The 19,661-nt window shown below is 40.6% G+C and overlaps 1 protein-coding gene across 1 annotated transcript in view; it reads left to right on the forward strand.

Moving 5' to 3' along the window:
• CNTNAP2 (contactin associated protein 2) overlaps positions 1–19,661 on the forward strand; it is a 1,960,721-nt gene that overhangs the window by 903,780 nt on the left and 1,037,280 nt on the right. Inside the window, exon 8 of the mRNA XM_042974552.1 lies at positions 1,716–1,980. Within this exon, the coding sequence (XP_042830486.1) occupies positions 1,716–1,980 (265 nt within the window). The remainder of the gene's footprint in view (positions 1–1,715; positions 1,981–19,661) is intronic.

A 19,661-nucleotide genomic window follows, 5' to 3' on the forward strand; every position in this document is an offset into this window, starting at 1 on the left:
CTCAACACTCCTCCTGCACCCTGTCTTCACGCACAAACACGTTTCCTCATATTGGTTCACAACCTCCTGGAGAGCTTCCTGGGTGTAATCTGAAAACAGCCTTTGGATGCCGAGGCAGGGAGAGACAAAAGAAAGAGGCAGACCACATCCCACTGGTATGTGGCCGGTTTCATAGACAAGCAAGGGACTTGCTTCAAGACAAGCAAGGGAACTTCCAGGCTTGTCTTGGGCAGCCAGGAGATGAGTAGATCTCTGCCTTGCCTGCCAAGTCTGAAAAGTTTTATAGAGGTCTTAACTGGATTCACTTATGGAGACAGGAGGACCCAACTGACTTCACTCAAGTACCCAGTTCAGGTAGCCTCAACCCCGCATCTCTGTCTCAAGGCTCTGTCTTTGGAGCGGCCTCCGGGAGTTAAGGAGGCAAGTGGAGCAAACGTTCCAAGGATGGGGGAGGAGGTGGGGGGCCTCTAATTGTCCCAGTCCTGCTCCAGGGTCAGCTGGCAGTCACGTCTTCTGGGGACCTCCTCTGGTACCTCATTACACATTGACTCCAGAGTCAGCATTTTTGCTCAGGAAGGACCTTTAGTTTTGCAGGGAGACAATCTCCACAACCCAGGTATGTGGTCAGTTATAACATCTCCATTATTAGGCGAAGGCAGTTCTTTTCATCAGTAAAAGCAAGCATTTAAAAATGACCATCTGTGAAGCGAAGCTGCAGGTTTAATTTGAATATTAATTCAGAGGGACAGCCTGCGTTAGATGTGATGGCTAATGTGCTAAATGGAAGAACCATCCATCTAAACATAGACACCGTGGTGTTGTGTTGTGAAATAAATAAATGATTGAAGGGCCCGATGAAAATGGCAACAAATTATATTCCTCAGGATATTATAGCGGGATAAAAGAAGTTGGAAGCAAATGTAGGTTTTCAGACCTTTAATAGGAAGGTACTTACACACTGAATGTAACGTTTAGTATAGTGTATCTCAACGGTAAGTCACATTTCTCTGTACAAAATAGAGGGAGTGGGAGGGGAAAGGAGCAGGCTTTAATGATCAAGTTTCTTTTCATTTTGTACGTTCATATTAGTATTTTCAGAAGCACTAATTCAGTATAATCTATGCACATTTAATATCACAATAACAATATAACAACATAATCTGAAATAATCACGATTACGCTGATGCCGCACAGTTAATACTAATTCACATATATCAGGTATAAGGATAAGAGCCAAGAATCTTTGTCCCCTGATGTCAGTTAATAAATAGCAACCGAATGGCCGTAGTTCCCCTGCCCCCGCTAACCTGTGAAGGGACGCTGGACAAAGGCCGTCCGGAAGCCGGCAGCCGCCTCTCCTCCCTGGCTCGTGCCTCATCGGTACCGGGGGAGGGACGCGGCAGCCCCCTGCCTTGTTCACAGAGTCCAGCCGTCTGCACTCAGCCCACCCCGCAGGGACGCCTCCCGCCCCGTCGGCTGTCGTCCACCAGTTCCACGGAAGACGGCCCTTCTTAGATCCCTCATCTCGACGCCGGCCGCCCTTAGGCACACCCTGCAGGTGGAGTGATGCCCGGGCGTCTGGTTGCCGAATCCCCACCGCGCTGGCTGCCGCGTCGGCTTCGGCCTCTGTGCACCTGTCGCTCTGTCTGCCGTGGGACGCGGACTGCTCGTTTGAAGCCGGCGCGCCTCTCAAAGCGCGTCCTTGTGTCTTACAGGGGAATTTGAGTTTCTCGTGTGTGGAGCCCTACACGGTGCCTGTGTTTTTCAACGCTACCAGTTACCTGGAGGTGCCGGGACGGCTTGACCAGGACCTGTTTTCCGTCAGTTTCCAGTTCAGGACCTGGAACCCAAACGGCCTCCTGCTTTTCAGTCACTTTGCGGATAATTTGGGCAACGTGGAGATCGACCTGACCGAAAGCAAAGTGGGTGTTCGCATCAACGTCACGCAGACCAAGATGAGCCAGATAGACATCTCCTCAGGTGAGTGAGCCCCGCTCGCGGCCTGCTCCCGAGGCCGCCGTGATTTCCCCAGCCCGCGTCGCTTCTGTTGTCTCGTGTAGGTGTTGCGTGCCCGGGGTCCCGTGTGGATTCAGACTCGTGAGGGTCTCGCTTGGCTGCCCGGAGTGCCCGGGCACTTGCTGGGAAGGGGAGGCCTGGGCGAGGAGGCAAGTCGGTGGAGGCTGTGTCAGCACCAAAACCTTCTCTTGCTGATAAGCGCTAATTCACGTTCATCGGACGGTGGGTGGTGCTCTGAGTGTTTCACGTTTACAGACGAAGAATGTCTGTTTTACTAACAGAAGAGTACCTGGCAGTTTTTGACTTGGTGGACATTCAGATACCTTTTGCCCTTAGTAACAAGTGCATGTTAATTTCATTATGACTTTTAAAGTTATATTCAGCTGCTTGAAGCAGAGCCTCGAAGTCTTCTAGCTAAATTTATGTGGTATTTCGGGAAAACCGCAACAACAGCAAGAACGATAACAACGAAGGGTGGTTACAGGGAGGAATGACAAGATGTGTGCATCAACTGAGGAAAGACTGTCTTGGCTTAGGGTGATTTTGAAACATGACCTCACAATGGTATCCTAGACTGAGGCTGGGGTCATAATTGTTCTTAACTGAATAAACTTAGCAGTCTTGGGATAATCTTTGACTAACATCGTACAAAGAAAGCTAGGATCACAGGGTGAGATGATATAAACAGAGAAAAACTAGGGGGACTGATAAACAGTAAAAGTTCTCATCAAATTTCTCTAGATATTCCTTGCCGTAGTATTATATTTTTATTTTGTTAGAGCTCCTTAGAAATGGAAAACGGGAATAGCTAACGTTGACTGAGCGCTTTGTACAGATGTACCAAACACTCAAATGCTCAACTGTAAGACTGCCGACTCTGATTTCTAAATATTCTTGTTCACTTGCAATACCGTATGTATGCACCTGACATGGTTTCTAACACGTCCTACTATTTGTGTCCGTGTCGTTTCCCTGCAGGCTGTTAGGTCTTTAAGGGATGAGGTGATGCCTCTTCTTCTCTTCTAGCCTATAGAATAGCACCTGTTACATTAGAGGTCCTCTGGGAATGTTTGTGGAGTTAACACTGTGGCCATTTGAATTCGTGTTCACTAACAGAATATCTCTGGCCGAAGGGTATGCATCTTTCCATACGACAAGCTTTGTGTTTCTGTAGGGCGTGGCTGTATAGACTATGACTGAGAAGGATTCAAGGAAGGTATAGGGACCATTTATGTCAGAGGTGTATCGAATTATTGAAATCAAAAGCTGTTGTGCAATGCTTGGAAGTTTACTTTTTCTGTGTTTGCTGTTAGTTTTGCTTTCCACTGAATGTTCAAATGGATTGATCAGCCATATTTTATCACTACTTCCCAGTATAGATTCGCCTGGGGAGATTTAGAGCAAATACAAAATAACTGGAGATTCCAGAATAACACATAAAACACATACGCATACAAATATCGACCATAGTTGAAAAACTCCCCGTTAGATTTTACTATGATTAATGATTCATTTCTAATGACTAAATACATAAAAATATAAGTATGAAGTCCTCCCTTCTAGCGTTCTCTGAACAAACCCAAATTCCTGGTGATTTTCCATGTAACATGAACCCTTATGATGGTAATGATAGGATCTTAAATGTACAGGTCAATAAAAATTTCCTAATTTAATTTGATCTTATTTAGGACTCTAAGATACTTTCATCTAATTTAAACTGTATTTTTACGAAAAAATAAAAGGAAGAAAGAAGAAAGGAATCCAATATGCAACAACTAATTTACCTTAATAGATTTGCTTAAATATGATAAAATTGGACTTTAGAATTTTTGCCAATTTAGCCAACAATCTGTGCAAATTAAGGGCAACTCATGGGAAATTTAAACATTTCTATAACCTTGCTCTTATATATCCCAATGAAAATACCTTACTGTTTCAAATATTTATTTTTCCTATACACATAGTGGAAGTCAAGATCACATCAGTTATTACTGCTCAAGTTTCAGAAAGATTAGCAGGTAAATATAGATGCATATACATTTTTTAAAAGTTATGTCTATACTCATTTAAACTGTTTATTAAAAAATAAAAGAAAGAAAGAAGGAAGAGATTCAGTATATGACTACATTCATCCATCCTACAAATACATATGGAGTTCACAGAAGGCAATTTTCATCTATATTTAAAGCATTTTACCCAACTCAATTAAATGTATGAGTAACTTAGTGCAAGTAGCAACACCGAGAAAATAATTTAGAAAAATAAGTTAATCCCAGGGCACTAATGTTTGCTTTAACAAAGGGAAATAGTCTGTATTATATCTACCCTATTCTTTTTTTTTTTTTTAATTTTTTTTTTCAACGTTTTTTTATTTATTTTTGGGACAGAGAGAGACATAGCATGAACGGGGGAGGGGCAGAGAGAGAGGGAGACACAGAATCGGAAACAGGCTCCAGGCTCCGAGCCGTCCATCAGCCCAGAGCCTGACGCGGGGCTCGAACTCACGGACCGCGAGATCGTGACCTGGCTGAAGTCGGACGCTTAACCGACTGCGCCTCCCAGGCGCCCCATATATCTACCCTATTCTTATCAGCAGCATGAACACTGATGAATGTCAGTCCTTCTTTACTTTATTATTAAAATAGCTTGGTTGTAGGGGTGTCTGGGTGGCTAAGTCAGTTGAGCCTCTGGCTCTTAGTTTTGGCTCAGGTAAAGATCTTTCTCGTGGTTCGTAAAATCGATCCCTGTGTCCTGCTCTGCGCAGATAGCATAGAGCTTACTTGGGATTCCCTGTCCCCTCTCCCCAACTTGCTCACACTCTCCCCTCCTCAAAATAAATTAAAAAAAAAAAACCTTAAAAATAGCTTGGTTGTGAAAATGTAGAAGATACAGACAATTTAGAAGAGGAAAGCAGTCACTGATAACATTACTGTGTGCACACACATGCACACACACACACACACACACACACACACCACTTCTAGCATAGTGCATTGAGAGGTCATTATAGAGACACTCAAGTACTGTCTGTTAATAGATACTTGTATCTTGGTTTTGCTTTTAGTTAGTAAGTTCTGTGGTCCAAGATGAAGGTAATTCAAATGGTTCACAAGCCTTTTCATTTTGTCTTGGACAGCATTGTTCTTGGTGATGAATTCAAACTAACCCTATAAGTTAGAGAATTTTCAGTACTTTTTTTCACCCATTCCTTGTATTTTTTCCCCTCTATGTTGTAATTAATTTCAGGTCTCATTAGTTTTGACAACGGATTCAACTTGTAAAATTCACTCAAACTCTGAGTTACCTTCGCTTTGCACAGTGGGTTATCTTTCCGTGAAAATACTTTCCAAGTTGCAACATCAACTTTTATGAAACATTCCACTATATTTATTTCTATTTAGAACCCTAATTAGTGAGTGGTGAATCCAGATTTATGCATTTCCTTTAACTAGGAGTAAGTAGTAAAAGGGGGCAAGTGCTAAAAGTATCAGACGGGTAACGTGTGTTCAATTGAGCGTATCATTTGTTTTAACTTTCGTGTCAGAGCCGTGGAGAAGGTGGACCTAGAACTGTGTTTTTAAAATTATTTGGAGTTTTTAAAAATTGTTTTTCAAGCTTTTTTGAGGTAGGATTGACAAAGTTAAATTGTATGTATTTACACATTGTACACGTTGTGCAGTGTGATTTTTTAAGGTGTGTGATAATATATGTATACATTGTGAAATAATTACCACAACCAAATTAACAAATCTGTCACCTCACACTTACTTGTGTGTGTGTGTGTGTGTGTGTGTGTGTGTGTGAGCTCATGTGCATGGTGAGAACACTTAAGATGTATTCTTTTTTTAATTTTTTTTAGCGTTTATTTATTTTTGAGAGAAAGAGACAGAACGTGAGTGAGAGAGGGGCAGAGAGAGAAAGGGAGACCCCAGAATCTGAAGCAAGCTCTGGGCTCTGAGCTGTCAGCATAGAGCCTGACGCAGGGCTCGAACTCACGAGTGGTGAGATCATGATCTGAGCTGAAGTCAGACACTTAACCGACTGAGCCACGCAGGTGCCTCAAGATCTATTCTTTTAGCAAATTTGAGGTATACATTATAGTATCATTAACTATAATCACCTGCTATATATTAGATACCCTGGAACTTTTTCATCTCATAACTGAAAATTTGTATCTTTTGACCAACATCTTTCCGTTTTCCCTACCCTCCAGCTACTGGCAACCACTGCTCTACTGTCTAGTTCTATGACTTCTACTCCTTTAGATTCCTCATAAAAGTGAGATCATGCAGTATTTGCCTTTCTGTACCTGGCTTATTTCACTTAGCATAACATCCTCCAGATTCAAATGATTTTGTTAAAAACACAGTAAGAAAACATTTTATATTGTACTCAATTCCTACTAAAACAGAGTTTCACGAAATAAAATGTACTTTGCTATTTTAGATACGCTTTTTTTTTAAGTTTACTTATTTTGCGAGAGAGAGCACACATGTGCACGTGCGCACGGGAGGGGCAGAGAGAGAGAGAGAATCTCAAGGAGGTTCTGGGAGCCTACAGTCTGTGAGATCATGAGGTGAGCTGAAATCAAGAGTTGGATGCTTAACCAGCTGAGCCACCCAGGTTCCCCTAGATGCACTCTTGTAAGTTTGATGTTTTTGTCCTTTTCTTTTTCATTAAAATTTTCATGACCCCCAAATTCTTTTATGATCTAAAAACAAGTGACCTACATTTTGGAAAACGTTGACCTACAGATATGTCTTCTCATCTGAAGTTAGAATTTTTTGAAGTTCTAGCAGCTTGGAGGTATTTACTCTGTCATTACATTTTGGAATACTAAATGTATCTTCCAGGAACAATATTGCAATATTATAGTGGTAGTAAAAAAGTATTCATGTGTATTACTGTCTGATGTATAGTCAAACACACACACACACACACACACACACACACACAAACTACCTACTATTTGAGATAAGGTTTTTACTGCAAAATTCCTTAGTTTTATGCCACTAAATTATGCACAGATGTTTACAATACTCTAAAGCTGTGGTCTAACCATATTAATAAGGTCATAAAAAGTTTTCATCATTTATAAAGTGGAAGGGAAGTAATTTCTATTAATGACCTTTCTTACCTACTGAAAAAAGAAATCAGTTTCTATCCATGTAAACAAAGCCTTTTAGAAAAGATATTCAGAAATGCACTGCTTCTAAATCAGCTGTTTTCTACCTGAAGTATTAGAACCTCCTTGTTTTGTTTACATAGATATTGTTTCAATTTTAGAATGACTGTTCAGCATCTGTACTGCTTCAGAAACCTGTATTCAGCAAAGATCACCTTTGTTTGTATTTCTGTCTCTAAAGAAAATCTTTTTTTTTAATTTTTTTTAACGTTTATTTATTTTTGAGACAGAGAGAGACAGAGCATGAACAGGGGAGGGGCAGAGAGAGAGGGAGACACAGAATCTGAAACAGGCTCCAGGCTCTGAGCTGTCAGCACAGAGCCCGACGCGGAGCTCGAACCCACGGACCGTGAGATCATGACCTGAGCCGAAGTCGGACACTTAACCGACCAAGCCACCCAGGCGCCCCCCAAAGAAAATCTTTTTGAGGCCTTCTTTTATTTTTGTTTTATTACAGTGTCCTTTGTAAACCTTTTGAGTTGCACCTTGGGTGTGTTAAGGGAAGGTGTCTTAGTCCAGTCAGGCTGCTGTAACAGAGCTCAGTAGATCGGGGGACTGGAACAACAGACATTTATTCCACAGAGTTCTGGAGGCCGGAAGCCCGCCCCCAGGGTGCTGGCATAGTTGAATTCTGGTGAAGGCCCTCTTCCAAGTTGCAGACATCTGCTTTCTCCCTGTGCCCTCACAGGTGGAAGGGGCTAGGGAGCTCTGTGGGGTTTCTTTCGTAAGAGCACTAACCCATTCGTGAGTGTTCCAACATTGTGACATAAGCACTTTCCAAAGGCTCCACCTGCTAATACCATCACATTGGGCATTAGAATTTCAACATATGAATTTGTAGTGGGGAGACACAAACATTTCAGGTCATAGCAGAAGGAGTAGACATTTTCTTGGCTTCTTGTGTAGCTGTGGAACTTGTTGGCAAATACTGACAGGTTTCCAGTTCATTGCTGGCAACTGTATTTCCCTGGGATTACTCCTGGCACTGTCTATCCTAAGCAATTAGAATATCTCTTCTCTTGATTTTATGAACATTTGAAAATGTAGTTAGTACATTAATTCTGGAAAGAATTCATACCAGTTTGCAGAATTCAGTGAGAACTTGCATCATGAGGTTTCTTTTCCTTCACATAAGAAAAAAAAATAGTTTAGTTTGCAATACCATTTTTTATGTTTTGTTTATTGAGAAATGATTTTCAGCTCTATGATTTAAAACTGAAGATATTATTTCAAAATTTCTTAAAATAAATTTTTATAACTCAAATAATTTTTAGGCTTACTTTACAGACTTCAAATGACTTTTTTTCCAATGCCTTATAGCAAACTGATTTGAGACGTATTTAATAGTATATATTACATTCCTTAATTAAAGTTAAGACCATAATTATTAGGCATCTTAAAAATGTCACCCCTCCTTGACTATTAAATTTGTATCATTGTAATTCTAAAGGAATAATAACACAGACATATTTAACAAAACATATATAAAATAATAAGCAAACAGACTATTTTTAAGTGAAGAAGTGATTTTAAAGACTGCATCTTAATTTGGAATATTATGATGTCATTAGAAATAATGTTTCTCAAAATTTAATGCAATTGCAAAGTGTAATATAGGGAATAAAAATGTTTACAAAAATTATATAGAATATGGTATCTGTTATTATTATAAATGTGTATGGATAGCTAGAAAACAGTTCATAATGAAATAAAATCTGAATAGTACTAATAGTAATTATCTCTAATTAGTGGGTTATTGGCCCATTACTAACATCTTTTCTTTCATTGCTAACATTTTAATACATTTTTCATAATATCCAATTTTCTTCAATAAATATCAATTGCTGTGGAAGCAAAGCCAAACAAGGCAAAAAGGTATATGCTAAATTAATTGAGGATAAAATAATAGTCCTAAAAAAGTATAATGGTTAAACAGCATTATGAATGGAAATTACACAGAGTAAGTTATATCAGTTCAAAAATTCTAGTTCTTCTCTTAATTAGAAGCATATTATATGGTCAGTTTTGAAAAAGTTTGTCTCTGAACAGTGATCTTCAGCTTAATTTCCTTAATGGCATTTATGTAACAAATGGAGCACTTTATATTTGGATGCAGACTTTTGGGCGTTGGGTCTATGAGATTTTATTGAAAATACACATAACTAATTTTGAGCAAATGCCACATTTGCCATGTAATTCTAAATCTTTTTTTTTTTTCTGGGATAGATAGATAAATGGATAAATTGATATATAAAAGCATTTCCCCTTAAAACTGTTGCCAGCTGTCAAGAAAAAACAGATTTTACTTTTCTGTGTTAATGGTGAATCAATGGATGCAAATCTCTTTATTTCCAAATAATCTGCATAGACTTCTACAAAAAAATATAGCTAAATACTGATTTTTAGAGTTCCTTCCATTTTGTTGGTCCTCTAGATATCGGAGATGTTCAAGAAAAGCTCAGAAATCCATCACTTTAAGACGCTAAAGACAAAGCCTGGCTCTGGATTCTTCGAGAAAGTGGAGCCTAAGGAAGGATGATTTCTAGAGCACTGTGCTCTCCTTAGTTAGGAATCTCGATTTGTGCCTGGCCAGCCTCTCTCCTCTTGTTTAGTAAAAGACAAAAGTGAGTGGGACATAGATCAGTAGATAAAGATGTATTAAATATAAATAACCTTGGACAAATCTACAACACCAGTTTGCTGATGTTTTTCTCCCAAATTCACAAATAGGCTTGTTGTGAGAGCCACATGGCACCAAGCAAAATGCATTTGAGTGAATATTATCTTGCTTCTGGGTAGCGTCACCTAGCTGACTTTTTATTATATTTCAATTCCCAACGTGGCTGTGCTATCATCATGCAAGCTGAGTAGAAATCTACCTTTAATTATACTTCAGTGCATGCTGATGCATTTTCACATCAATAGAAGTATTATATTCCAACATGAAAGGAGAAGGAGGCTGGGGGGGACGTTTTGTGATATTAGGTATTGACTTATTCTTTAGGAAGCAAAGGGGACATTTTAATTTATAATCACACTCCAGGATGCCATACCTACTCTAGTTTCTACAATGTTTCTGGGCCTTTTAAAATATTCTGTGCCTTTTTCAGGGAAGATGAATAAAACATGATTGTGTGTATGTGTGTATAATAATTTTTAAAAATTGCAAGAAGAGGATAAAACTTAGTAAACTTAGGTGGATAAAATAGAGGTAAAAACTCCCAATAGGGACCAGGTCATGTTTTAAAAGCTTCAGTTTACTATATAAATAAATTTACCAAACAGGAAAAAAAAAATCAGACATTACTTCTGTACACTATAAGAATAAAAATGAATTATGTAAGACCAGCAGAGAACACAGCTCAGGAACCCCAAACTTAATATGTGGATATAGTTGAAGATGTTTGCAAAACAGGGGAGAGAGGGCACAGAAACAGATTAGCTTTTCTGAGAGGCCCTTTTTTCTTTGCCTTTCCTATACGTTTAAGGGCTGAAACTTCTTGATAGGTAAGTAGTTGGTGCATTTAAGCAATATGGATTTATATAGTAAAGAGATAATAAATCAGCTGATAATAAGCCAGGGTTCTCCAAAGAATCTCAGCCGATAGGATGTTTAAAGAGAACGGGATTTATTAGAAGGAATGGGGTCACTCAGTTATGGAGGTTGAGGGGTCCCAAGCTCTGGAGACCCAGGAGAGCCTATGGTATTGTTCCACTGCCTGTCCAGAAGTCTGACAACAGAGAGAGTCTGTGGTATAAGATACAATCTGAAAGCTGGTTCAAGACTGGAGGCAGATATGGGGCGCCTGGGTGGCTCGGTAGGTTGAGCGTCCAACTTCGGCTCAGGTCATGATCTCACAGTCCGTGAGTTCGAGCCCTGCGTCGGGCTCTGTGCTGACAGCTCAGAGCCTGGAGCCTGTTTCAGATTCTGTGACTCCCTCTCTCTCTGCCCCTCCCCTGTTCATGCTCTGCGTCTCTCTGTCTCAAAAATAAATAAACGTTAAAAAAAAATTAAAAAAAAAAAAAGACTGGAGGCAGATAGGCTCAAGACTGGAGAGCTGACATTCCAGTCCTCGTCTGAAGACCAGTGTCCAGGCCTGAAGACAGTCATTCAGGGAGAGGGAACTCTTCCTCATTCCACCTTTTTATCCTATTCAGGCCTTCTTTGGATTGGTTGATCCCCCCACCCCCCATATTGAGAGAATCTGCTTTACTCAGTTTCAGGATTCAAATGGTAATCTTATCCAGAAGCACCTTCACAGACATACCTAGAATAATGTTTACCCAAGCGTCTAGACACTCTGATACATAAAACTGAGATATTTAGATATGGACCATCACATCAAATTTAGATATTTTTCCATGAGTATGTCCTTTTGTTTTGAATAGTAACATAGTGTTGGCATGGAACAATCAAGAGATCAGTTACCTTCACAATCAGAAAGAACACAAAGCAAAACCACTGGATTAAGGCCTCTCCTCCAACCCTCCTCCCTTCCCTCCTTCATTAACCTCATGACGATGCTTACCTGGGGTTATTAACCAGAGAATTGAGACTGTGAGATGGTACCATTGACTATTATCTACCTTTTCCCCTCTTACGACTTTTAAGCAATTTGAGCCATTCGATACGTGAACAATATAGGCTGTCGAGCTATCTGGTGCTTTGTTATAATTAGGTGTGGAAGTGAGCCTTTTTGAAAAAGGGATCCCACAGATTCTGGTCGAGCTGCTTGGGACTTCTTAAATTGACTTGGGAAGTGTCTGAAGAATTACTCTACTGGATACCTTCTGAGATGTTTACCACATATATTTCTCAGTCTCTTCCCTTTATTCAGAAAAGTTCAAGAGAATGTTGGGGCTGTCATACAATACTCCTCAGAAAGTACTTGCTTTTGATAATATTGTATGATAATATAATTATGTGGACCAAGCTTTAATCATAACTCAATTTTATGATTTATTTTATTCTGGCACATTTCCCTTGAGGGCTGTATAACCCCCCCCCACCCCCCCCACCCCCAGCACAGACCATCCTTCTGGTAACTGAATGCCTAGTTAGTTCTGAATCCTCTTTTTTTCCAGCCACTGCTTCCTTCCTCTTACTCTCTAGCATCTACTTTTGACAAGCACGTTTGGCTTAGATCTTTGCTATAGCACTTGTTAACATCTCCTGTTTTCTGAAAAATGCTGATGACCTGCCTAGTGTGTCCAGTCTTCTAGTCCTTCCAGTCTTTCTTCTAGCTCTTGTAGTCTTCCTGGGATCCTTTTAGAGACTGGATTCCTGTTGCCGAAGCTCTGTCCAGAGGCCAGGATCTTGCTACCCCTGGACATATCACCCTGCCGCCAGTTCCCTGCCTAGATGTTGGAGTACTGCTCACTCTGATTTCATAGCATTCTTCCCCGCCCCTCATTCCAATTTTCTGCTCTATTATCTTTAAACCTGACATTGTCGACTTGAGTCTAGGCTGCAACCCCCTATTGCCTACAAGTATTTTCTGCCACTTTGGGCACAAATTTCAATCTCCCAACCTGAAATGCCCCTGGCAGTTCTCCGTGGATCTGCACCAGAACTCAGCTTCCCTCTGTCTTCTCAGTCATCAAATTTCTGTTGCTTTTTGGGATACAGATATAACATCCAGGTTATCTGGGGGAGGGGGAGAACTGCAAGCAGAGAAGTAATAAAGCACACCCAGTCCCCAAGCTCTTCACTCTGCCTGGGCATAGAGGGTCAGCTGACACCATTGCCAAGGTTCCATAATTACATCATTATGGGAAGCTACCTTGGTAGGAAAGGGACGCCCCTGGAGCATAGTAGCTGTTGTAAGTCTTGCACTGACTCAGATCTGCTGATGTAGCCCTCTGCTAGGGAGCTAAAGGTTGGAGGAAATGACACTCCAGGGCCATCCGGAGACTGTGATGATAACTAACAGCTGCTGAATACCTCAACCATGCCTGTCACTCTGCGAAATCCTTTACATTCATTGCCTTGCCTGTGGCTCCAGTGACCTTGCGAGTTACGTACTGTTTTGTAACCACCTTTCTCACTCATTTATATCAGTGGTAGAATCATTCTCTTAGGGACCTGAGGTCAAACCTTAAGAAAAATCAAAATTCTCCCTCCATCTGTGCCCGGCACATGTTATGATACAGCAAGCACTACCAGTTCTTTTGAAGTGTCTCATCTGTCCATCCATCATCTCCATATCCTAGTTCAAAAAATTTCATTGCTTGATGGGGCGCCTGGGCGGCTCATTCGGTTAAGCGGCCGACTTCGGCTCAGGTCATGATCTCGCGGTCCGTGAGTTCGAGCCCCGCGTCGGGCTCTGTGCTGACAGCTCAGAACCTGGAGCCTGTTTCGGATTCTGTGTCTCCCTCTCTCTCTCTGACCCTCCCCCGTTCATGCTCTGTCTCTCCCTGTCTCAAAAATAAATAAACGTTAAAAAAAAATAAAAAATAAATTATTGCTTGAAACCATAATCAAGGCCATCTATCTTCATAGCAAAAAAGAATGTTTCTTTTCAATCATACCCCTATTTATGTGGTATATACATAGTTAAAACCATGGACAATGGAGCCAGACTGCCCACTAGACTAACACTGACTGAGGTCTTCCTCTGTTCTGGTCATTGTTTCAACAAGGTTAATGCACATAAATATAGCAAGTCATTGAATTCATTAACTCCTCAGGATAAATATCATCATTATCTGTATTGTATAGATGAAGAAACCGAGGCATAGGGATACAGTAATTCACCCAGGCTCTTCTAGCTAGTAAATAGTGAGTTCCAAAAGGAGTCCAGAAGATTTGAATCTAAAATCATCCTACGTTTATTCTTGGCTGCTTTACTTCATTGCCCCCTCACATTCATTGAACACATCTTTCATTCGTACGTGATCAGGTATTGTTAAACGTGACACATGGGAAATATTTACGGAATGTAGCACCTAACACCAATGACATCCTTATCGTGTCTCATTGGGATTATGCCACGAGACTTTTAAATAATCTCCCCTTATTGTTCCTTATTTTTCTCTCACATTTTCCAAGTTTTCATTTCTAAAATGCAAGGAAAATACTTTATTTCCCATTCCCTAAAGGATAAGTCTACATTTCTTAGCATGCCGTACAAGAGCATGCACACACACAGCCCAGCTAGAAGATTTGGCCTCATTTTCCCCACTTTATACCATGTACTCCCAGGGCTTTTCACTGTCTGCTGGGAATTCCTTCCTCTGTATGCCATTTTGGCAAAATTGTGTTCATCCTTCAAGATCTAGTTTAGTATCATTTATTATCAATTTAGTATCATTTCCTTTCTCAAACCCCAGGGAACAATCTGTCATCTTCTGGTATAGCACCTCGTATCCTGAATACTAGTTATTTTTCTTTGTTCCATCTTAAATTACAGACTCCTCCACTGTCCTGTCTCTTGCATCTCCGTACCTGCTAACATTCACCTCTCCTTGACAGAAAGGAGAGGAACAGTATTTTCATCTTTGACTTTTGTGTTTGATCCACACTTAGATACCCACAGAGGCTTGCTTTGCTCTCTGGCTCCCGCCTCTCTAAAAATGTCCACTCCACATTCGCTCCCAATGAAAATTCCAAAGGGACTGCTTCCAAAGTGTCATACTCCCATCTAAAAGTCTTCCATGAAGCCCTAAATTTTGAAGATTAAGTCCTGTGTGTTCTCCATAAAAGTCCTGAACACTTACCCCATGGTGATCTCAACTCTTTTACAAATGTTAAATCACTTCAATTGTTTTCTCCTGTCTGATGCTGTTTATTACATGGTTCAGACGTGCGATTACTCTGGTTGAAAATGCTTGAATCTCCTGAAGCTTTCTGAGGGCATTAATCATCTTCTTACTTCAGCCTGTCTACCTCTGAGCCCAGCACAGTATCTTACAGGTGGCCTGCGTTCAAATATCCCATTGATGGATTTTTTTAATAAACTGATACCAAGATGTTATAAGCTGTAACTTTATAATCCTGTTGTCTTCATCCATTGATATGAACCAAACTCCTAGCGAAACGAGAGTAGCAAGTATCTCAGAGGAAATAATTGCTTAACTGGAGGAGGTTAATATGTGTGAAATTGATCTGGACCTGAATTTTGCTGCGATGTTTTTATAGAAAGAAGACTTGTTTTGTAAGGTATTGAAGCCTACAGCTGGACTGGGTAAACTATTATATGAATAAAATAAAAGCATATATACATTTGCTGAAAAATGTATTCTGAGGAGCATGACATGAAGTAAAACCCTGAAATTAGTCCTATTCCCTTTGTATTTAGTTTTTCTCCTAGAATATAAAAAAGAGCGGTGCGTGATTAAAATTAATTTCGCTTTATTTTTCTTCTTCAAGCTTGGGAATGCATTTGACGTGATAACTCCAGGGGAAATAAGAGAATCAAAGTTTCTTGTACCTTCTTCTCAAGGCCCCTGATCTCCAGTCATTTCTCCACCTGCCTAAAACAGACTTTCCAATTGTTGTTGGAACCTAGTCTGACTCACTTTGTCAAGGGAAAAGGTGTCTTCGATGATCAAGTCTTGTTGTCTCTGACTTCTTTTATTTGGTAACTCCGGGCAATGACCCTTTCTCTATTAGATAAGTAAACGGTAAAACGTCAACTCCAGAGCAACTTCATCGGAGACGCTGCACACGGACACGGAGGAATAAATGGCGGATCCGCCACCCCTCCCCTCAGGCCCCGGGCAGGCCCCTGCTTGGCCTCACCCGCGTGAAACCAGACAGCACACACTCCCCGCATGTCGAGCAGACTGTATTCAGCCATGATGGGAAGAACAGAGCTATTAGACCCTCTCCTTTTCCTATAGTCTTTATAATGCAGCGCTCTACAGGAAAACGTGAAATCCGGCCCACGCGTGTAGATCCACCGGCAGGGGAGTTTGAACCTTTTCCAATCACGGAGCCTTGTGTTCTATTTCATGCAAGGTAATCAGCACCACAGGCATACATAGCAAATGGTCTGTTCATAAAAAGTTTGATGAGGGGTATAAAACCCTCGATAGTCTCTGGAAGAAAGACTTCCCGTAGGAAACGGAAAGAGAAAGAGGGCGGTGTATATCTTTACGTATTGTTTGACTGCCTGGAGTGGCACTACAATACACAGTGCAGTTTGTTTCATAGAACAGCCAATGGGCATCAGTACTGAAAAAAAAATTGAGTGTGGGTTCTGTCACTGCGAGTGAGTGCGTCTCCAGCAGTGAATGCAGGTGGTAGGCGTCGTGTGAATGTGTACACATGTGTATGCAGACTAATAGAAAAGGAACACCTTCAATCTTTCATGAAGTAAAAACCTCAAAATTCAGTAACTCTGTTTTTAATTGAGCCCTATACTGTCTCCATTTGCCATATTTGAATGATTTGGAATAGAAAGTTTTCATCAGTAAGATGATATGACATGAAACGGTCAGAATTGTAGCTCATGCTGAGCGGTAGTGAAGTGCGTGGTTTCTTCTTTTCCCCTTTCTCAAATGTTTCAGCATGCACTAGTAAGCGGTTCCTAGCTTTTTGGGTTCCCTTTTTCCCCCTCTTCATAAAATCATGGATATTAATTCAGGGAAGTTGTGGGGAGAAGAAATCTTGAGGGATGGATCCTCTAAAGCACTGTTCTCACCCAGAGGTGATTTTGATCTCTGGTAGGAGATATTTGGCAACATCCAGAGACGTTTTTGGTTGTCACGAATTGGTTGTGCGTGTGTGTGTGTGTGTGCGTGTGTGTGTGCGTGCGCGTGTGTGCACATGTGCATGCTACTGGAATCTGGAGGATAGAGGACAAAGATGCTGCTAAATATCCCACAAAGTACAGGACAGCCCCGCTGCCTCCCCAACAAAGGGGCATTTGGCCCAGACGAAATACATCCGTCCATTTAGAGGCTTTTTTTTCTTTATTATTTTTCTCTATGCTGTTATGAGCTTCCTTCTCTTTCCCTTTTGTAGTTGTGTGTGTGTGTGTACATATATATATATACTTATATATGTGTGCGTATATGTATATATACACTTACATATATATGTGTGTGTATACATATACATTTATATGTATATGTATACTTGTGTATGTGTGTATATATGTATATATACTTATATATGTTTGTATATATATGTATATATATGTGTGTGTGTGTGTGTGTGTGTATATATATATATATATGCGCACATACTTTGAAAAACCCAGACTCCTCCCTTTCATTTTGCTTTCTTTGTGAAATGTTTGTGCTTCAAACAAGGAAGATACATTGCTGACTTCTCTCTATGGTCAGAATATATCATACAATGAGACTGTTATCCTGGTAAGCACTCTTCATTATTTTAAACCGTGGTTATTATTTTTTTCTTTTTTATACAAACTCTAAATCTGTTTTCCTAAATATATGGACTCTCTAATACCTTGCTTCAATATAACTTGATCCTGCCATTTTTATCAGTAATGGAAACAGACACAAATTGTGTGTGTGTGTGTGTGTGTGTGTGTGTGTGTGTGTGTGTTTGCCATCAGGCAGACGAATTATCTAAATAGTCAGAATGACCGATTGTTAATATTAGATTCAAGTGTCACAGAAATTTATATTAATGGTGAGAAAAAAAGAGTTACATAGCAGAACAGAGGCCTAACTGAAACCTTGTAGTTTTCAAAGTGTTTTCCTTGCAGATGTAAGTTGATGGACAGGAGAGACACAGCTGAAGACACAATACAGCAAGGAAGAGCACGGAACAGCTTTCCCCTGGGTAGCTGAGCAGCTCCCATGTGAAGGGGTAGCCAGACTGCCTTGCATGTTCTCTGAGCAGTCCCCTTAGATGCTGCTCCTGGTCACGGGCTGCTCCGTGCTGCCATGAGCCCAGGTAGGCCTCTTCCCATCTTAAGACCGATGACAGTGGAGCCGCCGTGCCTTCCCACCAGCGCTGAGCAGACGAGGCCAACCTTCCCTTTAGGAACCGCCCTTTACTACCCTGGTCTTTGCTCTCCGCAAGCAATTCACACGCCACCATGTGAGAATCATAAAATAGAGAAATTATAGCGTAAGTCCTCCGTAATAATGCTCACATCTGTGCGATTTCAGTCTCACCTGCAGGTTGGAAACACACACTCACACGCACCCTCACGGATTCTCACACAGCATTTCCTTTCCTGGATCATTCGTCATTGCATATTGGGTACCTGGTTTGTATGAAACCCTGACGGTCATGTCCTCGTACCTATACTGTAATCATAAATGACAGATATTAAATGAATATATATTTATAGATAATAAAAGTTATAATGGAAACAAACAAAACTATATGGTAGAAAGTGGAGGGTATTAAAATTAGAGTCAAACATAAAAGATAAAGAGGGGTCAAGGTGAGATAGAAGAAAACCTAAATTACAAGTTCTGCAGTTTGAAAGCACTTGACAATTCAATACATGTTAAGAAGGGCGAGGGGGACAAGAAGGAAGAACAGAGTTTGGAGAGATAGGTAGAAGCTAGATCATAGGAGGGGTAACCAGCTATGGCAGAAAGTTAGGACTGAAACTCATGGAAGAATTTCTTCCTAGGGAGTGCCATGGTCTTATTCTGAACTGATACCTCTGGCTACTATGTAGATAATAGACGAGATAGAATTGATAATTGATTGTAGACGAGGATTATAGACAGGCAGCATTGGAGACAAGGAGACAAGGTAGAGTACTGCATAATCCAGGTGAAAGATAATGAGGCTTTTAACTAAGATAGCAGCAGTGTAGATAGAAGTTACAGGGTTTGAGAACTATTTCAGAGTAGTATTCTCACAACTTGGCAGATTTTGTGTGAAGTGTGAAATCTAGTAATCAAGTCCAAATTGCAGGTTCCCGACTTGATTACCTGGATAGATAGTAGTCCCTTTGTCCGATATGTAAAAAACAATGGGAAGAAGAGTTTGGAGAGCGTCCAGGTCTGTTTGGGACATGTTACATTTTAGAAGTTCGCTAGATATGTATGCAGGTAAGTCAAGCTGTCAGTTAAGGATACGAGTGTGGAGCTCAGAAAAGAGTCAGGGCTGGAGTTATGTACTTGGGCATCATCAACATATGGATGATGTTGGAAGCTATAAGACTGGATTACTTTAGTGAATAAAAAACAACAGAGGAGAGTCCCAAACAAAGCGTTAAGGAACCTCATCTCTTCAGAATTTGGGAAGAGAAGAGAAGGCGCACAAGAAGACGAAGAGGGAATGCATAGTTAAGTAAGACAAAATCGAAGAGAGTACAGTGTCCACTGAAGTCATAGGAGGGGAGTTCCCCAAGAACGATAGTTTAACTGTTAAGGGACAAAAAGAACGTAAGGACCGTTAAATGGTCAACTATGTAAGAAATGAATACTCAGCACTTGCTTAAGTACAGTGTAAACTTGAAAGTGGTGTGAGAATTCTATTCCCATTTCCTCTGCTTACTGAGTTTTGTGGAAGGCT

The sequence above is a fragment of the Panthera tigris genome, chromosome A2 (genome assembly GCF_018350195.1).
Source record: "Panthera tigris isolate Pti1 chromosome A2, P.tigris_Pti1_mat1.1, whole genome shotgun sequence".
NCBI lineage: Eukaryota > Metazoa > Chordata > Mammalia > Carnivora > Felidae > Panthera > Panthera tigris.